The 17605-nt window shown below is 43.6% G+C and overlaps 1 protein-coding gene and 1 long non-coding RNA gene across 6 annotated transcripts; one reads left to right on the top strand and one right to left on the bottom strand.

Annotated features, from left to right (window-relative positions):
- The first annotated feature begins 90 nt into the window (after window positions 1-90).
- On the top strand, window positions 91-15470 carry LSMEM1 (leucine rich single-pass membrane protein 1). Of its 5 annotated transcripts, none has more exons than XM_064575035.1 (5): window positions 91-1159; window positions 7704-7862; window positions 8564-8723; window positions 10461-10589; window positions 14152-15470. In XM_064575035.1, exons 3-5 carry the CDS (start codon window positions 8600-8602, stop codon window positions 14280-14282), a joined length of 384 nt encoding a protein of 127 aa, XP_064431105.1. In that variant the 5' UTR covers window positions 91-1159; window positions 7704-7862; window positions 8564-8599; the 3' UTR covers window positions 14283-15470. The 5 variants fall into 5 exon arrangements, with proteins under 5 accessions (XP_064431105.1, XP_064431104.1, XP_064431103.1 ...); XM_064575034.1 differs by having other exon boundaries at window positions 8595-8723; window positions 14152-15469; XM_064575033.1 differs by lacking the exon at window positions 7704-7862 and having other exon boundaries at window positions 8595-8723; window positions 14152-15469.
- On the bottom strand, window positions 230-5065 carry LOC135362084 (uncharacterized). The gene is made up of 2 exons (XR_010406422.1): window positions 4879-5065; window positions 230-418 (listed from the first exon to the last, which is right to left on the bottom strand). It is a non-coding gene; the product is annotated as an uncharacterized LOC135362084 (long non-coding RNA).
- Window positions 15471-17605: the final 2135 nt, after the last annotated feature.

Here is a 17605-nt window from a genome sequence, read left to right as displayed (position 1 = left end):
GTATATTTGGACACATGAAAATAAATGAAAAAAATGTAGCAATGTCATTGGGAATATTACTGTAGAATAATATTGTAGCATATCATTGGGATTCTAGTTACTGATTTCTTTGGTATTGGTACGGAAAACAGTAATAAGAGGCATGAGGGGTGGGGAAGCATGTACACTGTAGAGAAGAACCAAAATCATTGAAGGTACTTCACAAACTAGCGTTCTTCCTCTCCTGCATTTTCCACATCTCCGGGAGGTCTGATGGGGCCCCTCCTTGCACACGGGCTGGCCTGAGGGGGCGCTCTTGCTGCTGCGAGTGTCCGAGTGTCCGGCCCACCCCTCAGATCGGTGCAGAGGAAGACCGCCTTCGAATCCAGAACTTGAGTGTGCATGCTGTCACCTCCTTGTACTCCCAAGTAGGTTAGAACTGTGGAAAAGAGATTGCAAGTAGTGTTTTTGCCCCCTAAATTGTCAATTTCCTGTATGTATACATACTTTTAAATAATGAATTTTTATTAAATGATCTATATACATAGCTTAATGGTACTGCAAGGACTATAAGGAAAAATGTTAGCTCCTGGCTCCTCCTTTTCCATTCCCTTCCTAGGGGGGCATTTCAGCCTTGAGGTTTTTCCTAGTGCCTTGGTTTCAGATTTCTGAGTAATAGGCTTATACTGCTTATTTATAATTTACTATGTTTAGAAACCTCTGACAGCTTCCTATTTGATAGATGAAGGTTTCTGCCTTTTTACTTTTTTCTCATTCTCCCAGTATTTTTTCATTAAACTGGCATCATTGCATTATAGCGACCACATTTCTGTGTTCATTCCTGAACTAGTTTACTGTGCTTGTATTTCCATTCTCAACATTTTGTCTTGGTTTTACATCCACATCACTAATTCTTCCAAAACAGTCCCAAATAGGTAAAACTTTCTTTAAATCTGTTTTCGACATGGTCAAAGCTCTACTATATACTTGTTTTAGTCTAAACTAATTTCTTTCTTACCCATGTATACAGCTGTTTCCTGAGACTTCATCGTCCTGGGATTTGTTTTCCTCTCTTGGGCTGGAGTCTGCATTTCCTGGGCCCTATGTCTTGGTTATTAGATTACTTACTTGTTAAAGTGGAACACTTCCTTCAGTAACTCCGGAAATGGGTGCATGGGAGGTCAGTTACTTTTTTTTTTTTAAGATTTTATTTATTTATTTGACACTGAGAGAGAGATAGCGAGAGCAGGAACACAAGCAGGGGGAGTGGGAGAGGGAGAAGCAGGCTCCCCGCGGAGCAGGGAGCCCGATGCAGGGCTCGATCCCAGGACCCTGGGATCATGACCTGAGCCAAAGGCAGATGCTTAACGACTGAGCCACCCAGGCGCCCGAGGTCAGTTACTTTGAGAGTACTACATGTCTGAAAGGTAGTATGGATTGGCATATAAAACTTCAGGTAAATAAGAATTTCAAAGGCGTTGCTCTATTCTAATTAAAGTGTGATGCAGTTTTTATTTCTGATTTCTTTGTTTTTTTGTTAGAGGCTCTTTAGTGTTCTAAAATTGATACTGTGCTTTGATGGTCCCTGGCAATCTGGAAAATATTTGTAAGTTCTTGACCCTGCCCTGCACGGCACCCCACCCCCAAACCAAAAAACCCAACTGAACACACACACATTTTCTTTGTGCCCAAACCCCATGACAACTAGAGCAGCTGGATTGAGCCTCTGACCTTATTTTTCATTCATAGATTTTTCTTTCTGGGAGATGTCTGTAATGCAGTTTTCCAATGTTCATGAAATGACCTGCCTGTGTTTTGCTCCATACTTCATGTTGCCTCCAATTCCTGAGCCTGCCTGGATTCTGCAGGTCCCCTCACTCATTAGTGATTGTCCTCTGGAGTCCTGCGAAGGCAGGCTAACAACCACGGTCTCTTCCATATTCAATACATTTGTTGAAATCTTGGTCAGTATTGTTTCTTCCAATTTTCATTCTTGTGGTTTTGTAATTTTTATACCTATTCTGCCTTTTTACTGGGGTTTTAGGAGGAAGAAGAGAGAAATGAGTGTTAATCTGCATATTAAGTTTATAGATGGGTACATTTTCATGAGATTAAAGGCGGTTGCTCAACAAGGATTACTGGGGACTCAGTAATCAAATGTTTGAGTTTTCTGGAAAGTAGTAAAATGGTGTATGATAGGCCAGTTCATTCCTTGATTCTTTGTTAATCTTGCTGGTTTAAAGGAATTTAAAATGGTCCTTGCCTTCTAAGTTCTTTATTTTGAGGCTCAAGCATTCCATGATTCAAGTCTTTGATGACATTACTGAATTTCCTGGGAGTTGAATCTAGATAGAATAAAGGTATTTGAAATAAAAATCAAATACTTAAAGATGCCCCCGGGTAATTCAGGTGGCAATACCTATTTTCTTGTGGCTCTAAACTGTTCTTGATGTGCTCTTTCAGGTATGTAATAGATAAAATGAGGTATGTCCTCTTGCTTTGCTCTTAATGTGGTTCTCCAGAAAAGTGGAGACAATTGGTCATAAGCCATAAAAACTTTCATCCCCTTCACTGGTTTAAAAATTCAGGGGCACCTGGGTGGCTCAGTTGGTTAAGCATCTGCCTTCAGCTCAGGTCATGGTCCCAGGGTCCTGGGATCGAGCCCCGCATCGGGCTCCCTGCTCAGCGGGGAGCCTTTCTCCCTCTCCTCCCCGCTTGTGATCTCTCTCTCAAATACATAGATAAAATCCTTTAAAAAACATGGTTTTATTCAGATTTTGGTATAAGGAATTGCTTAGGCTTCATATTCCTCATCCCTGAAGGGGGACTGATACTTCACAGGGTTGTAAGGCTATAGGAGAGAGAAAAACAGTAAATGCTCAAAATGAGGCCATTCTATTATTTTTTCAAAAGTCTGATGGTTTGAATCTCAGATCTGTACCTCTGAAACAAATAATGCAATATATGTTAAAAAAAAAGTTAGCAGGAGGGGAAGAATGAAGCGGGGGAAATTGGAGGGGTAGATGAACCATGAGAGACGATGGACTCTGAAAAACAAACTGAGGGTTCTAGAGGGGAGGGGGGTGGGAGGATGGGTTAGCCTGGAGATGGGTATTGAGGAGGGCACGTTCTGCATGGAGCACTGGGTGTTATGCACAAACAATGAATCATGGAACACTACATCTGAAACTAATGATGTATGGGGATTAACATAAGAATAAAAAAATGTAAAAAAAAAGTCTGATGGTTTAAGACAGGTAGTTGGGAGATTATTTCAAAAACAGGATGATAATTAGCAGCAAACAAACATTTTCATTTTTCACGGAATTTGGCATAGCTTTTTAATGTACAATATACCTCTGAGAAGACAGTTACTAGTTATATCGTCTTCCTCCATGAATTGGTCCGCTGGTACAGATGAAGCCTAAGAAAAAGGCATTCCTTTCCCCTAAAAGTAGGGTGAGGTCCATACTGAATATAAATGTAAACGAAGTTCTGTGAAGCAAACATTTTCTCAATGAGGTACAAAATGTTTCAAGGACGAATCATGTCCATCTAGAAGTGGCAGTGGAAGGTGGGATTCGGAAGGACTGCGTATCAGTTTACTACCTAGCCCTCAGCATCCTGCGGGGATAGCCTGTCCCTGTGGCCAGCAAATGGGACTCACAGGAGCTCCTTTTATGTACAGCAGAGGGCAGAAGCTCCTTGGCATGTGTGTGAGGGAACCACACAAGAGAGAGCCTGACATTCCTGAGAAAAGAAGATGCCTCAAAACCCACAGAGTAAATAAAGCCTTCAAGTAGAGAAGGAAGTGGATGAGACCAAGTGCTTCCCTTGCCTGCAGTGGGTCTGAAGCCTGTATACAATCTCCCGCTCACAATCCTGTTTCGTAGCTACTGGAAGCCCTAGGAGCTCTCCGAGGCGCCATCCCCCTAGTCAGTACCACACCCTTACTCTGTCCTTGCTGATTGCCGTCGTCTGGTTGGCCCGGAGTCCTGTGCAAGTTAGTCGTCAGAATGGCAGCTCCAGTCCGCTACTGCATATTCATATATGGGAGCATAGCGGGGCCGGAGCGCTAGAAATGTGTCCGCTTACACAGACACAGGAGCCAAATAAGGACATTAACTTGGGTCCAATAAGAACCTCATCAGTTACCAGTTGAATCAAGGCAGGGTGGCTTTTTCTTTTTAAAGCATAGTTTCAGGAATATATTCACGAAAAACCTCAGACATTTTGAAAAAAGTTAGTATTTGGGATCTTATGTTGCTTGGCTAAATTAACACTAAATATAGACCGACGTCATGCTGGCGTTTCTGGGCCCTGTAGGAGCACCTGTGCGCCGAAGGAAGGCAAAGAAAGAACCACAGAATTTGTAGAAAGTTTTATTGCCGTTGCTTCTGAATAGTTGGTTCTTTTTTTTTTTCCTGGCAACCTAGCAGTCAAAGCTCACATTTTTGTAAGTAATTTGCATGCTATTACTCTGCCGACCCTAAATTATGATTCTTGAGGTTGGGATGTTTTTTGTGGCTTGTGCTCTGTGCTTTTAACTTTTGATAGAAATGATTTAGACTTGACTTAAAAAATTAATTCCTGAATGTGAAGAGGCACTGACTCTGAAATGGAATTAAAGAACAAATTACCATGACTCACTCAATAAAGCTTCCTATTAGCTTTGAATTAAGCCCTATTATAACAATAATGATTCTGTGGCAAGCAATACAGGTGTGTAATTTCTGAGCTTTGATACTGAGCACTTATGGGAAAAAAATAAAGAGCAAAGCCATTTTTCATAGACAGCTATTTCGTCAGAATATTTATTTGTACGTAGTGAGTCCTTAAATGATGAAAAGAATCAGCTGTGAACATTGATCTAAGCTGGAGGAAAATGATATTACTTACATGTTTCAGTGCAAGGTTTCAGAAAGGGCTCCGTTAAAAGGATACTGCTTTGGTCAATCTCAATGAGCAGATTTGCACACCAGTGTCAGGGAGGAGGGCTGAGCTAGTGTGATGCAGAATTTAGTAACCAGCCCTGCTGATTGTTGCCCTTCTATGGAGGTGCCAAAGATAGCAACAACTGGATGCCAACAGCCGTGGGTCCTGGTTTTAGGGCCAGGTGATCCTGTATCCATTTACTCATGGAGTCATTGATAAGCCCTTGGTGGCCATGAACCACAGACACCCAACTCTGTTTTCTTTGCCAGTTCTTTATTTTCCATTCGCAGTTGTAGTTAATCTAAAAATACATGAAAATGGCATCTATTTATATTGTGACTTTACCCTGAAGAAGAAATGTACTTTCAGGGCACTTCATAGCTTATTCGAAGTTGCTGCCTTTGTGCTTTTGGATTTGATGTTGCACTAGTCATCTTTGTCAGTAGCAAGGCTAATAATTTGGAGATTTAATTAGCTGCACGGCTCTTAGGTTAGCTTTTGTGGCTATGATTTTCCAGTTGGCCCTCCACTTTGTAAATGTCGATTAAGCTTCAGTATGAGATTTGAGCACTAGGAATTCCATTCCTAACGGGGAAGCTAAGGCTCAAGGACATTAAGTCAGAGACCCAAAAATGAACCAGGCGTCAGTCACCAAGCCTAAAATAGAAGCTGTGGCCGGAATGATGATCTTATGATGTGACGCATACAACTTTTATGCCTCATCAGATATTAGTATTGGGGATAGTAAAGTGTAAGAGATGATAAAATGCGAAGCATTTCTGGAAGAACGGAACTGTGACCATGCTTCAGTCCCTACGGTTTTGTCTGTGAGAGGATAAGATTTGATTGATCTCTAAGGCTCCTTTATTTTATATGCAGTTGCTGCTTTTTAAAAAATGATCACTTCATGTCATTCCCTTAGGAATGTTCCACGGGGGGCGCCTGGGTGGCTCAGTTGGTTAAGCGACTGCCTTCGGCTCAGGTCATGATCCTGGAGTCCCAGGATCGAGTCCCGCATCGGGCTCCCTGCTCGGCAGGGAGTCTGCTTCTCCCTCTGACCCTCCCCCCTCTCATGTGCTCTCTCATTCTGTCTCAAATAAATAAATAAAATCTTAAAAAAAAAAAAAAAGGAATGTTCCATGGGTGTATTTGGGATTCAGTAATATCAGTATCTAAGGTGCTTTAGTAGTAGCTAATCTAAAGTACCCAGAGAATCATGTGTTTTTGTTAATTAAAATTTCAGGATAACTGAAACACCTTGTTCAGTTTTTAGCTTTGATTGAGAAAAAGTTTAATTAGTCCATGACATTTTTTTAAAAGATTTATTTATTCGTTTTAGAGAGAGAGAGAGAGAGCCCATGTGGTGGGCGGGGCAGAGGGAGAGAACCTCAAGTAGGCTCCGCGCTGAGCGCGGATCATGAGCCAAAATCAAGAGGCAGCCGCTCAACTGACTGAGCCACCCAGGCGCCCCAGTCCATTTTGAACTCACTGTTTTTTTAGGGCTTCAGGAGCATTTTTTTTTTCCCCCACAAGTACTAGTGGGTTTCCAGTATCACTGGGAAATTCCTGGTTTTTAATATTTTCGAATGCAGTTTAATCTACTTAGGAAATGGCTGGTTCTTTTTTCAGATCTCCTATAGATGTTCACATCTTTCTTTCCCCTGAATTTGGTTTCTCCCCTTTTTTTTCATTCTGTAACTGCTATTGAAAGAAAAATTTAAAATGTTCACAGGAATTAGTGTGTTGCTTATCAGCAGGCACAAGGTTTATCGACTTTACCAGAGACCAGGTAGATATCACATGAGGATTTTTATACTCAGTTTTATTTCTGTTAGTGTATTTATGATTAACTGCCTCAAATTCTTTTGAAAATAGTGAGCTTCAACTCTTGAATAAAATATTTTAGTTGCTCCCACTTACCGTAAGTCAGTGGCTTATACGTTTGATGCTGGATATTTGGAGAATAGGATTGGTGCCCACCCTCAGGAGTTCTCAGTCAGTTTGGAAAGTCAAAGATGTGAGCAATAAATGCTATAAAATAGTGTAAGTGTCGGGGCGCCCGGGTGGCTCAGTTGGTTGAGCGACTGCCTTCGGCTCAGGTCATGATCCTGGAGTCCCGGGATCGAGTCCCGCATCGGGCTCCCTGCTCGGCGGGGAGTCTGCTTCTCCCTCTGACCTTCCTCCCTCTCATGCTCTCTGTCTCTCATTCTCTCTCGCTCAAATAAATACATAAAATCTTAAAAAAAAAAAATAGTGTAAGTGTCCTGGTGGAAGAATGTACTGCATTCGGCAAAAGCACAAAGGAAAGGCAGGTTGATTCTTAGAGGAGGTGAGGTTTGAGCTGAGGCTTGAAAGAGGGTTAGGGAGGGATGTGAAGAAGAAAGGGACGACACATGAACTCTGAAGCAAGAGGCCCGCTTCCAGCTCTGCAGCTAACTAAATGTATGATCCTGGGCATTCACCAGCTCAGCTTCGATTTCCTCACTTGGAGGAAGGATGGGGACCAGACTAGAACATGTCTACAATCCCTTTCAGATCAAAAAGCCATGTATCACTATTAGACTCATTTTATGAAAAGAGATAACTGTGAAAGAGACGGCTTTGATAGTAATTTGAATTTGTCTTCCTAGAGCCCTGTATTTCATGTAATTAAAGGGCTGCAAGTTCTCTGTTGTGCTGGACAGACATCTTAAAATAGACCTTTTAAATCCATTCAGGCTTTTCAGGGTTGAAGTTGTGCTGTCGTTAGAAAATGTAAGCCTCACTTTTAAAATTCTGTATTATGTAAGTGACCTCGATCTAAGGAAACTCAGGGGGAAGAGACCTCAGATGTCCCAGAGTCGAGCCTCCAGCTTGCCATAGAGTTCCTGTCTGTAGCACCTAAGCTTGTGAAGATTTTGTCTTGAGGACTCCCAGCCAGCATCTCATGGCTAAAGGATACATTTAAGGTAGAAACTCATATGCCATATTGAGTGAGAATATAAAAATTGCAGTTTTGTGCAGTTGGTTGAGCGTCTGACTCTTGATTTCAGCTCAGGTCATGATCTCAGGGTTGTGGGATCGAGCCCTGCATCAGGCTCCATGCTCAGTGTGGCATCTGCTTGAGATTCTCTCTCTCCCTCTGCCTCTGCCCCACCCCCACCCCCCCAAAAAACAAATAAAATCTTTAAAAGAAAATTGCAGCTTTGTTTTAAAGCCTCATGCAATTAGGATGGTTCACCGTAATACTCTCTTCCCCCTTCAGAATCTTTGGGCCACAGGCTGACTAGTTTAGTTTTATCTTTCTTGGGCAAAGGATTTGAGGTATCTCACCAGAATATAAATAGTGTAATAAAAGAAAAAATATTTTAAAATAACTTACAAAATAAAAAACAGGCCCAGGAAAAACAGTGAGAAATGAGAAATCAGAGGAGGAGGATATTCAGAGAAGCAAGGTATAAAGGGCTCACACTGGGCCACACACTTGAGTCTGGGCTTCCTGGCAAGCCAAGCAAATAAAAAAAAAAAGGTACAAAGTTGTCCCCACATGGAAAAATTTCCTTCTGGACAAGCACAGCTTTTCTAGACCTTCAGCTGGAAGTAATGCATGTGGGGGGTTCTTTATGTGCCTGTGGCCTGTGATTCTTGTGACTCCGGGCTCTGGGCCCAGCCTTCTGCTTCCTGTCACTGTTTTCTTCCAGGAACAATGAATCATTCCCAGGACACCGGCCCTCGAGGCATGCCTGAAGAAAGAAAACTTTATATTGTGGATTCCATAAATGACTTAAACAAACTAAACCTCTGTCCTGCCGGATCACAGCACCTTTTCCGTATGTGTGCCCTCCCAGGCTTGGTGGCCCTTCCTGGCTTCTAGGCCACCTAAAAATACCAAATGCTAATCTGGCCCTGTGGGGGGGTGTGGGGGGGTGTGGGGGGGGCGGAGGGGAGGGGAGGCATTAGGAACACCTCAGCTCTGGAAGGGCTATTTATTATCAGGCAATTTTTGTTTTTGTTTTCTTAATACTTGGCAGGCTTAGGGGCTTGACTCTTAAGCAAGATGTGGAATCTGTCTTCAAGAGTTCTGAGACGTTCTGTGGAGTGTCTCTCCCTGGAAAGGGGTAGAGGCTGCAGGTCTTCCGAGAGGTTTGCTTCTCCCTCTTGGCGGCTGTTGCACCTTCTGGGGACCCCAGCCAGGTCACCGGTGGGGCCCACTTTCCTAGAGAGCTCTGACTTCGTAGTGGGTTCCTGGAATATGCTCCACGCATTCCTCCAGCTTTTAAAAAGTCATTAGAATTTTTCTGGGCAAAGAAGTCAACTTCATTTTCTGCTTACAAATTACAAATGGCCCCAATTAAAGGGTTAAAAAAAAGGAGGGGAAAAACAAAACAAAAATCTGCTAAATACTAAATGTGTACTTTGTTCCCTAAATATTGTAAATGAGCTCGATCAGCTCATTCTGAGCCCCATTTTTCCAGCTTAAACTCTGACAGTCAAACACAAGCATTAATTTTTCCCCTGGCCCCTTGTTCCATTCCCATTCTAAACTCGGACTGTCCCACATTTGTATCTATCATTCCCCTTCTCAATCCTTCCTGAGGTCTCGCTTTTTTCTTCATTTTAATGCATTCGGGTTTTCACCTGCCTTTATTGCAGTCAGTCTCAATAGAAACAGGTGTTTGGGTGCCGGCTTAGGCCATCGCTTTGATTAGGAAGCAAAAGTTGTTTCAGGGTGACGGAGCCCAGGACACAAGCCACCCACCGAGCTACAGTCGAGCAGCACAGTGTGGGGGACGGATGCCAAGTAGGAGAGAAAACAGAAGGGAGCTCGTTCGTCTCTGTGACCCCAAGTTTCTCTATTTCTTACTGAATTTAATTTGGGTGTTACCAGGCACGCAGGCCTTACAAAATGATGGCCACATGCAGACACTTCATGCTCGGGCTGACCCAAGCTGCTCTAGGAGCATGGTTACAGTCTCAGTTTAACTGCAGGACATTTAAAAGAACCTTGTTTCCAGAGCAGGTCCGTCCCAGAGACAGCTCTAAGAAACCAAAATACGTCGGCCCCATTTTTCTGTTTAAATGGGTGTGGGCTAAACTGATCACTCCTATGTTGCAAGGAGTTTCCTGGGAGACATTCCAGAGTATCCAGCCTTCTACTCAGAAGAGGTGTCCCAGCCAGCTGTGTTTTACTCGGGGGTCACGTTGGGGGAAAGGGTGATAGAGCCTCCATCGCTCTGAACTCTTAACGCATGTAGCCTCCCCCACTCACCCAGAGAAAAGCCCAGGTCCTGCTCCTTCAGTGTTAACACCATCTTCAAAGAACTTTCCAAGGAGATTGCTTAACCCTGCTTGTTTTTTGAATAGCAATGTTGAAGAAGGTAAAAAATTCACAAAGAGCACCAGCCCAAAGACATTCCTAAAACATAAGTTACTCTCCAGGGTGATGACAGGGGAAAATGGGCATATCCCCTACTCACACCTCTAATCATGGGGGACCGGTCAGGTCTGCGGACAAGCTGCCTGCTGAGGAGTTTTTGTCATTGTTGTTTTTGTTTGTTTCCTATCAGCGCTCCAGGAGAAAATCCCAGACGTTGGCACTAACTCAGGAAATGGAAGTCATAGTCTATTTTTTATGGGGCTGATAATGGTGCTGATTGTCAGCCTGGCCCTGGTTTCCTTTGTGATTTTTCTAATAGGTAAGTACCACCGACATGTTCTCATTACTTAAACACTCTTACTTTGTGGCTGGTTGTTTAACTTTATTCCGGCAAGGGGTCCCTGCTTTTTGGCACTCACCTACGCTCCCTGAAAGACAGAGGGAGGGCGGGTGCCCTGACTGAGCCCTGCAGCTCTGGGAGGGTCACGGGGACACGAGCCCACAGTGCCCAAAGTTCACAAATGCCTACTATGACTTTACTATCTTACTTGGAGTCCCTCGCTGTCAAACGGTCGGCGGCTTATCCTTGCTGATTCTCGGTTTGCTTGATCCGGGGCATAACCCCTCCATTAATTCCACTCTGCACCAGAGTCACATTCAGGCTTCGAAACCCTTTCCAGGTTTTCTCACTTCTCAGGAATCAGCTGGAAGCACTGAGGGTTGGGGCAGGGTCCCGGAGGCAGCGTTAGGGAGGTGTTAGGCCCTTCTCTCCTGTTTGACACTGCTTGGGCTGTGTGAGCTGCCATCCCCCCCCCCCCCCAGTGACCCGGGCTGTCCCACATAGCTCCTCAGCCAAGAGACCCCCCCAGACCTCAGTGCCCTGGTAGCGGCAGGGCTGCTGCCCCCTCCCCTCGAGCCCCCCAGTTTTCTCTCTCAGCTGACCCCTGCGGGCCATCATCCGGGATTTTTCAGCTCCTTCCCAGATCCGAGAGGAGGGAGTCATCTTTGATACCTTTCCCCCCCCCGGATCCACCACACTGCCATTTCTTCTGCCCTTTCTTACTCTGCAGGCCGTGTAGCCTTCAAAGATCTTCAAGGAGAAGTAGAGCCCATGTCTTTGGAATGCCTTTAATTTAAATTCATTCAGGATTAGAGGTAGAGGTGGTGGTGATGCGGGGGGAGACAGGTGGGCAGAGGGCGAGACTCTTTCAGAGCTTCCGACGCCTTTTCCTCCCCAAACTCCCGCCTTCCAGCTAACAGGTCTCTATCCAGCCTCGGGGGTGGGGCAGGTAGGGAGGTATGATGTTTAATCGCTTCTCTCTCGCCCAGCCGTTGCCTTCTTGCACTTGAAGCTGCAAGGGCAATTCTCCGTACAGTAATGGTGCCCTTCTGTCTGACCGCCTGTTGGATGTGGGTTGTTCCTGAACCTTCAGGGCCAGAAGGAGCCCATGGGTTACTCTTCTGAAATGTTACACCAACCAAAATGAATGCTCCCATTATCATTCTGCCACACGCATCTGGGACAATGGCTGAGTTAAACTACGAGGAAATTTTAGGTATGCCCACAGACAGGAGAGCCACCCAAAGGACCTCCTCTCTTCTGTGGGATGATAGGTGGTAAGATTAGGGGTAATGCTGATAACATATACTATCTATTGGGCACTCACTGTCGCAGGCACTGGGCGAAGCACTTGATGTCTGTTTGCTCACAACCTCATAACAGCTCTGTGGTGTAGGATCTACTATTATTCTGGTTTTATGGATGCTGAGGCTTTGATTATTTACCGTGCCTGAGGTCCACAGCTGATAAGTGCCCAAAGACACTCCCGCCTGACCTCAAAGAGCATGCACTTTGTCACCGTCATTATAAATATGGTTTATTTTAAATTTGCCGCTGGTGTTTTATATTGAGGGCAAAGTCATACGAAGAAATGGAAAGAAGACATGAATAAAGAATGTCTTTATTGGGCAGTTGCTCTGTGCCAGACACAAATCCATTATCTTCAGTTTTTACCTCTTCAGATAGTATTTAATATTTCTATTTCATCAATGCGAGACTAAGGCCCAGAGAGTTTACCTCTCCATGTTTACCCTGCTAATCAGAGGCAGAACTGGGATCCACACCCTCATCTGCCTGGCTCCAGAGCTCCCCTGCCCTCCATTGCCTACGCTGAAGTAATGAAGTAAGGACTTCCTGTGGCTTTCGGACAAAGCTTAACCTAAGACCAGAGTTGGTTCAGGCATCTGAACTTGGCCTGTGCTCATCTTTAACAAGGAAATCTTTTTGCTCTCAGTGGGATTTAGTGCAAATTTGTAGCCTTTTCACGGATGAGAAAGAACCCGTATTCTTTATAACTCTGGTCTTTTTACATAAGAGAGAGAAGACTTATTTTATACTGATTACTTTCTTATTAAACCATGGGGTCTTGAGGCGCCTGGGTGGCTCAGTCGGTTAAGCGTCTGCCTTCAGCTCAGGTCATGATCCCCGAGTCCCGGTATCGAGCCCAGCAATGGGCTCCCTGCTCAGCAGGGCGTCTGCTTCTCCCTCTCCTCCCCGCTTGTGCTCTCTCGCTGTCTCTCTCTCTCAAGTAAATAAATAAAAATCTTAGAAAAATAAAAAATAAAAACCCTATGGGGACTTTGTTTTTGTCATAATCTCTGTCCAAAAAAGGAATAATAGACAGCAAGGGTAGATTACTATGGATGCCTCTGGTAGCAGTTTCTAGTGGCCAAGCAGTGGATTCCAGAGAATACTGGGTGCATGGGATATTATTAAGTGTGGCCTGGAGAAAAAAAGGATTCTATGGTCAAATGCGTTTGAGAATTGCTGAGTGAGCTAATGCTCAAAGTGTTTTTTTACTTCCTGTGAGTTTCCAAGAGGCAAGTTAGTATATAATTTTTCGGTAAACTTTTTTGCCCATGCAACTCTTTTTCTTTTTTGGAATTTAATTTGGAATCAGTGTATCATGGGACATGCTTAAGCCAACACGACTGCTGCTTCCTTCTCTGACTAATGTTCTAGGAGGTTCCCAAGAGGGGAAAGGATCTCATGTGTTTCACATTCTCCCCCAGGAGCAAGTGGGATTCCTGCCTTGCTCTGCAGGAAATCTCAATTAAGATCCTTCCTTCATGTCTTGGACCCTAATTCATCCATCCTAATTTTTTAAACTTGGGGAAGAAGCAGCTTCTGGGCAACAATTTGTCCCAAGCCTGGAGGGGAGGCGCTAATGTCTAGTTGCCCTTCCCACATTAGTTGATCCACGAAAGCCTCGTGGCATGTTACCAACATCATTAGTTCCTGAAAGATGCCTTGGAAAATTTAACTCTGTGATCAGCAGACCTCGTGTTCCGTTCCATAGCTGACTTCATTGCCAGTTCTGTTTATTTTGAAAGTATTGTCTCTGTTCTTAGGAGGGTCTGAGGGGAATTCTTACATATTTGTTTATGGGCTGGTAATCCAGAACCAGCAGAGCTATGTCAAAAGAGGCTGAAACCCAGAAAACCTCATTTCCTGATGAGGAGCCGAAAACCTTTTGAGAAGAGGTCTCTGAAAAAGACAATGTAACAATCCCTGCTCATAATGAGACATGCTGGGGGTTTCCCTCCGTTGCTCACAGTGATGTTTCTCAGCCAAAATCAGCGCAGAGCTTCCAAAGGTAGTCGAGGCTGGCCCCAATAAATTATAAAAATAATCCACTTGGTAGATAACTTGAGTCTTCAGCAATTTCTCTCCCGGGTTTCTGGGCTGCCTGGGATATGGGAGCAGGGGACCTGCCAAGGGGACCTTTCAGCACTCAGCTAAGCTCCGACACAAGGCACTAACGAGCCCCTATGGAACAGCCTGGAAACCAATGTAACACAGTCTGTTTTCTATTTTGAAGTTCAAACTGGAAACAAGATGGATGATGTGTCAAGAAGACTAACAGCTGAGGGAAAGGACATAGACGATCTTAAGAAAATCAACAGCCTGATTGTAAAGCGACTCAATCAACTGGATGCTGAACAAAACTAAAGAAATGAGCATCCAAAAGCAGCTGCTAATGCTGGAGCTTCACACTTTACTGGGCGTGCACAGGGTTATGAAGTGAGCATGCGCATTTCTGCAGGCAACAGAATATCTGGTTCGTGATCCCAACCCTGGGGCCAACTTTCTGCTACAGGGATGGGAGCAACTCCAAGGCAAAGGGGCATGGGATAGCAGCCAGAAAAGGGCTCTTTTTATGGTAGGGTCCTTCTGCTTCATTGGGGTTTAGGGTGGCTGGCATGAAGGAGAACCAACAGTTAGCAAGAGAATTCGGCTCCGTACCTACACCTTCTCTTACAAAAGGAGTGTTGTCACCAGAATAAGTTCACTGTACCAGTGAGGTTCATGGCACCTCATGCGCCTTTATGAATTCCTGTGACAGCCTAATGAATCCAGTGAGTTATTTGTATTCAAGGGAACCAGGTGATGACTCTTCTCAATAAAAAATTCTGCTCAGGTGATTAAACTCTGACTCTTCCCCAAGGACAGGGGATGGGTGGGTTTCAGAGCCAATTGCCTTCTGGTATTTGCTAGTAGTATTGATATGATATATGGTAGGGTGGGGGTCAATAGAGAGAGCCTAAGTTATTCAACCAATGTTTATTGAGCTCTTTGTGCAAACCATCTGTCTACTTTAGAAGAGTTTACATTCAATTGGGGAACAAAGGAAATGTATGGTTATATATATATATATTATATAAGCTTTGTTGGCATTCTTTCTCATGAAAAAAAATCCTTCAGTGTTCTGCTGCTTAATTTTGAAGCAATCTGATAGGTTTGTGGTCTTTACTAAGCTACAGTAGGAAATTGTGTATTTGGAATATTTGAAATCTGCCCTGTTTTAGCCCAAAAGGTAAGGTACACAGTTTGTGATATAAGATATGGTGTGATATAAATGAGCTTAAAAAGCATATGAGTCTTAGAAAATCTTTTATTTAATACAAATATATTGTGCAAGTTTATTGAAGAATGCATTGCGATGGGGCGCCTGGGCGGCTCAGTTGTTAAGCGTCTGCCTTCGGCTCAGGTCATGATCCCAGGGTCCTGGGATCGAGCCCCGCATCGGGCTCCCTGCTCAGCGGGAAGCCTGCTTCTCCCTCTCCCACTCCCCCTGCTTGTGTTCCCTCTCTCGCTATGTCTCTCTGTCAAATAAATAAAATCTTTAAAAAAAAAAAAATGAATTGCGATTCTGTCATTTTGGGCTGATCAAAAACCTGTCATTAACTATTAAACACATACACACACATTTACATTTTACAACACTAGTTGATGAAATAAACACAAGACATTTTACTTACCCATTTTTGCCCTCAAAAACATTTGTCCTGCATACTTACTCTCTTCATATGGATAGATATCATATAGAATATTTTAATAATCTAAAATTTGTGTTTACTGGAAAATTCTTATTGCACTTTGATGGGTTGTGGCAAAATAATTTATCAGGAGGGAGAGAGATGCAGGGCTCAATCCCAGGACCCTGAGATCATGACCTGAGCCAAAATCAACAGTTGATGCCCAACTGATTGAGCCACCCAGGCGCCACTTTTCTTTCTTTTTAAACAGCTTTCCTGAGCTATCATTGACATATAAAAATTGTATATATTTAAGGTATAACAACTTGATGTTTTGGTATACATATATTGTTGAATGAGTACCACAATTAAATTAACATGCATCACCTCTATACTTACCATTTGTGTTTGGGGGGACTTGGGGGTGAGAATATTTAAGATCTGTCCTCTTAACACATTTCAGGTAAACAGTATTGTTAAAGACGTGATGAAAAAGTAAGTCAGAACGAACTTAATTCTATGTAACGAGTGGGAATTGCGCGTATGTGCCTTACCCAGTGGTGTGGGTTGTGCTGGGCTTCCCTGAGCCAACACTGCAGATGATCCAAGAGGAGGCTGAGTGAGGTGTGGTCCTCTCTCCAAATGGGCTTCTGATCTATGTCATATGTATGTTAGTAACAAATTATTTTCCAACCTGGGGAAGATAGGTGGGACATTACCTTTGGTTGGGGATGGAGGGCATTTTGATAAGCATATAGATTTTATGAGAAGAACTGATCAAATACATCCATGTCAATTGCTTATAATGGTAATACTTCCAGCACCTGATAATAATATGCTGTCTTAATGTCTTACTCAGAGAGGCCTTGATATTTAAGATTTTTAAAAGAAATTTTGGTCCTTGAACCAAAAGATTTGGTTAACACCCCCATATTTCTTGGTTTTTAAATTATGAATAGCTAGAGAAAACAGACGGAAGCATTTAACTTGTGTTGCTAAACGCTTGGCTCTGCGCTGGTTTCTTTATATAATTTTTTTAATCACAAGAACGTGTGCGGTTTCTTAAAAATGGATTAGATGATTACTTCAGCCTGAAAAAAATTTTTTCTTATTGTTTTCAATTTGGTTCTACAGAACAAGTGAATTGTAATCACTGGAAATGGGGTGGGAGGGGGGAGAATGTTTGTGTAAATAAGACATGAGAAACCAGTATCGACCTGTAGCCACAAACAGGAGACCGCAGTGGCTAGCGTGCTCATTGAGGAATCACCTGGGAGGCTTAAAAATCCCCCAGAGTCCCGAACTTACTCTCAGAGATTCTGAGCTAGCAGGCAGGGGGTGGGGCTGGGAGCTCATGTTTTTAAAAAGTTGCTGTGATGATTCTGGTGCTCCGTTTGGATGGGTGGCTGAGCAGATCATGGATTTGGAGTAAACTTGGGTTTGGATTCTGGTATTATGCATGAGTAGTGTTGCCTTGACCTCTCCTCACTTCCTCAACTTCCCTGACTTTCAGGTTGTTCCTTGGTAACACGGGAGGGTATTGCTTCTGGTGAAAATGGGGAATTTGATAGAAAGTTCTTCAGGCTCTGTAGTGTTTATAAGTCATTAATAAGTTGTACATTAAAAAGGGGGACTATCGGGGCACCTGGGTGGCTCAGTTGTTAAGCGACTGCCTTCGGCTCAGGTCATGATCCTGGAGTCCCGGGATGGAATTCCACATCGGGCTCCCTGCTCGTCGGGGAGTCTGCTTCTCCTTCGGACCCACCCCCCTCTCATGCTCTCTCTCTCTCTTTCTCTTATTGTCTCTCTCTCTTTCAAATACATAAAATCTTTGAAAAAAGTGGGAGACCATCTGGTCATTCGTGGATATTATTTTTAATCTCCAGGGAACATTCATGATCTCTTGTCAAAGACCTATGAATGTCTTCAGAAGAACACTCCACTTTCTACTTTTCATTTCCTTCCCTTCCCCCATATCCAGACCTTCTCAACTGCACTTGGCGTAAGCTCCAGTTG

Source organism: Mirounga angustirostris, unplaced genomic scaffold (genome assembly GCF_029215605.1).
Source record: "Mirounga angustirostris isolate CCGP_5_RB_7025 unplaced genomic scaffold, mMirAng1.0.hap1 SCAF_12, whole genome shotgun sequence".
Classification (NCBI taxonomy): domain Eukaryota; kingdom Metazoa; phylum Chordata; class Mammalia; order Carnivora; family Phocidae; genus Mirounga; species Mirounga angustirostris.
Note: the sequence above shows the minus strand (reverse complement) of the source record. Positions and strands in the feature narration are given on the sequence as shown.